The following is a 3307-nucleotide window of genomic DNA, read 5'->3' as shown; positions in this document are numbered from 1 at the left end:
TAATCGGTTTTTATTCATATCATAGTGATTTTTACCTGATACTCGATTCGTGAGCACATTTTTATTTAAAATGTTTTGAGTGCGCGGTTTTTTGAGTAACAATCGGTTGATCAAACTTCAATTAAGAATTATGTTTAACTTGAAGATTTTTTAATAAGATTGGGATTCCAACATTTTAGTTAGATTAACGTCTCATTATTTTTAATGAACTTTAGCATACTTATAAATGATTTGTGTTATATTTGAAACCTTAAGTTTGTAATGTAACAAAACAATTGTATTAAAATTTCAATTATATATATATAACATTATTATTATGAACTGACTTTTAAAATGATATTTTTACTTCAGAATTTAGCACAAGGAACTGTAATAGAAAATGACACTGAAGATACTTCGATAGAATTTAATAATTTAATGCCGAATACATCATATGTTCTAGAAGTTTATATAAACACAAATAAAGGATATAATGAAAACTTTGTGTTAAAAGTACCCTTTCAAACAAAATCGAAGTGTAAGATGATTTCAAAGAATATTATATAAATTAAGTTAAATATAAAAGCAATGTACATTAAATTTTTTGATGCGTTAAAACTTCATGACGTAAAATAGTTATTTGGATATTTGATGAAATTAATAAAATATTATTTGAGGCTTAAGAAGAGAAAAAAATACTAATTAAAAAATTATTTTATTTTACTATTTCTGTACAATAAATTCATGGTAAATTTCGAAATTGAATGCAAAGATAACTTACTACAAACATTTTAAATGATTATTTAAATAAATATAGAGTTTTTATTTTATCGTAATAAATTTACTTAAAAAATAATAGTTATTTAATATTTTTAGTTTTACCTGCAATAGAAAATTTATCAGTTTACAAGAAAAATTCAAAAACAAAAACTATAGGTTTAAGATGGAGTTACGATAACGAGTCTGATATAAATGGTTTTATAATTCATTTANAAGTCTGATATAAATGGTTTTATAATTCATTTAACATCGTCTAATTATAAAGTTAATTCTAAACAAATGACAATCGAAGTTCCTTCGAGATGTACTGCATGGCCAGATATGTATTGTGAAACTATAGATAATTTAACACCAAGCACTCAGTACACTATTAAAGTAATTTCTAAATTATTATTTATGAACTTTATGACAAACTAATAATGTGTGTTTTTATAATTAAAGATAAAAGCCAAATCATTAGATTATCCTAATGGTGGATTAGTGGCATCAGAAGACTTCAATACTGTCGATGGAAGTAAGAAAACAATTTTAATCGTATTAGTTACATAAGATAATTATTTATTTAAATATACAATGCTGGAAACATATTTAAAGATGAATTCATTATTCATACAAAATAAAACATTTATTTATCATGCCTATGGACGTAACGGGGTGGGATGTTGGTTCTAATTAGGTCGTAATTTACTAAAATTATGTAAAATTCTTTTATCAATAGTTCACCAATAATAAATATATAAAAAAGAATCTTTTCTTTTTTACAATTTGAAACTCTTGTGGTTATTTTAATAATCAAAAATTATATAATAAAGCCATCTGGTACATGATATTAATATAACGGTTAATTTGTTTAAAAATATTGTTATTTTATTTGTTCAATCGTTTCTGTAATTATTTAAGAAATTCCATAAAGGGTGGGATTTGCTAGCATATGTTATTTTGTAGCTATTGAGTTTCTATATATTTTATTTTTTCAGTTCCAGATGAACCTGGAAATTTGACGATTACTTATGTCGGCACCAACAACATTTCCCTAGAATGGAACATCCCTTGGATGTTTAACGGTGCACTTAATTCGTTTATAATAAACGCAGAAGAAGTTTCTGCAATAGATATTGATTCATGTTGTACTAGTTATCCGCCTATTGAACTATTAGTTACGGAAGAAAAGCCGACTTATACTTATACGGTACGCTGAATAAAAAACATATCAAATCGAATTAAAGATTCTTGATAAAATAAAATTCTATAATATATTAAATAATGTACATTTTTAGCTAGATAACTTGAAGCCTGGTTCCACTTATGCAATCGGTGTGCTGTCAAAAACTTCATGGTATAGCCAAGCTAAAAGAATTCACGTTACAACACTGATTGATTAAAAATATCGAGTCATTTACCAAGTGTTCATGATAATTTAATATAGAATTAATAACTCGTTTTTAATAGAAACGTGACTTATCATATTCATTTTTGTACTTATAATAGACAAAATAAAAGTTTATAATAATTGTTTATTAATATCAAGTATAATTATAAATATAATATACTTAATCTATTTTATTATTTATAAATATATATAATACTTTATTTATATGTTTACCATATTTTTGAAACATTTAGAAAAATTAATTTGAAAATTACAATGAAATAAAAACTGATTTTACAACTTAGAACTATAATGATATAATAAGATTATGTTTTTTTTTTGTTAAAAAACTTAAAATTAAAAAAACGAATACTAGAACTGTTCAAATAAAATTAATGTTAGCCATATTATAGAGTGAATTATAAAAAAAAATTTAGATGAAAAATTTTCTTCTTAATGCCTTGTAGTTAAAATTCTAAAACNTAGATGAAAAATTTTCTTCTTAATGCCTTGTAGTTAAAATTCTAAAACATTTTGAAATTCGTAAAAAAATTTTCGTATTTATTTTACTGTATCAAATGGTGGCGTTTGTTCGACAGACAAGTAAAGAAATAATATAATATTTCGTATACAAAAATTATTATTTAAAGGTATGGATTTTTTTTTAATTATTCTCTCAAATGTACGCCGAAAATTTAATTGTAGATAATTGTTAAATACTATTAGATTTAAAATAGTATACTTGCTAAAAATTGATATTTTTTGATTATAAATGATAACTATTTTCGTGTATCTGTTAAAAATTTATTCTTGCATTATTAGGTCATGCTCCTAATAATTTAATAGTTATTAAAAATAATTAAAATTGGGATTTAATTGGTTATTATTTCGTAGGGAACATGTGTTTCTTCATTCTAATCTGATAGAATTGAAAAAAAATGTTGTTCTTTGACATAGTGAAGAAATACTGTATGCTTAACATCAAATTATCCATAAAATATGGATAAAAAATTGCTAAACGTGTACAAGCTGTAAGAAAAGAATGTTTCATCGAATAAAAAATATAAGAGTAAAATCGTCTGAAATTTTTTTCCTATCATTTCATTAAAGAAAATTAAAGTTTAGGTTTTTTAACCCTGAATGGATAAAAGAAAATTGTTTAACTACATTTAATAGTAG

General features: G+C 23.2%; 1 protein-coding gene across 3 annotated transcripts in view; it reads left to right on the top strand.

Annotated features, from left to right (window-relative positions):
* LOC126900075 (uncharacterized) overlaps nt 1-2282 on the top strand; it is a 53965-nt gene extending 51683 nt beyond the window's left edge. Inside the window, exons 18-23 of one of the 3 annotated variants that reach the window (XM_050675520.1) lie at nt 352-517; nt 856-938; nt 973-1134; nt 1201-1273; nt 1737-1948; nt 2037-2282. In XM_050675520.1, coding sequence (XP_050531477.1) covers nt 352-517; nt 856-938; nt 973-1134; nt 1201-1273; nt 1737-1948; nt 2037-2141 — 801 coding nt within the window. In that variant the 3' untranslated portion in view covers nt 2142-2282. The remainder of the gene's footprint in view (nt 1-351; nt 518-855; nt 939-972; nt 1135-1200; nt 1274-1736; nt 1949-2036) is intronic. The other 2 variants (XM_050675524.1, XM_050675534.1) reach the window with 2 other exon arrangements.
* The last annotated feature ends 1025 nt before the right edge of the window (nt 2283-3307 follow it).

The sequence above is a fragment of the Daktulosphaira vitifoliae genome, unplaced genomic scaffold, assembly GCF_025091365.1.
Source record: "Daktulosphaira vitifoliae isolate Bord-2020 unplaced genomic scaffold, ASM2509136v1 Scaffold_1, whole genome shotgun sequence".
Classification (NCBI taxonomy): Eukaryota; Metazoa; Arthropoda; class Insecta; order Hemiptera; family Phylloxeridae; genus Daktulosphaira; species Daktulosphaira vitifoliae.
The sequence above is the reverse complement of the archived record's forward strand: the minus strand, read 5'-3'. Positions and strand labels throughout refer to the sequence as shown.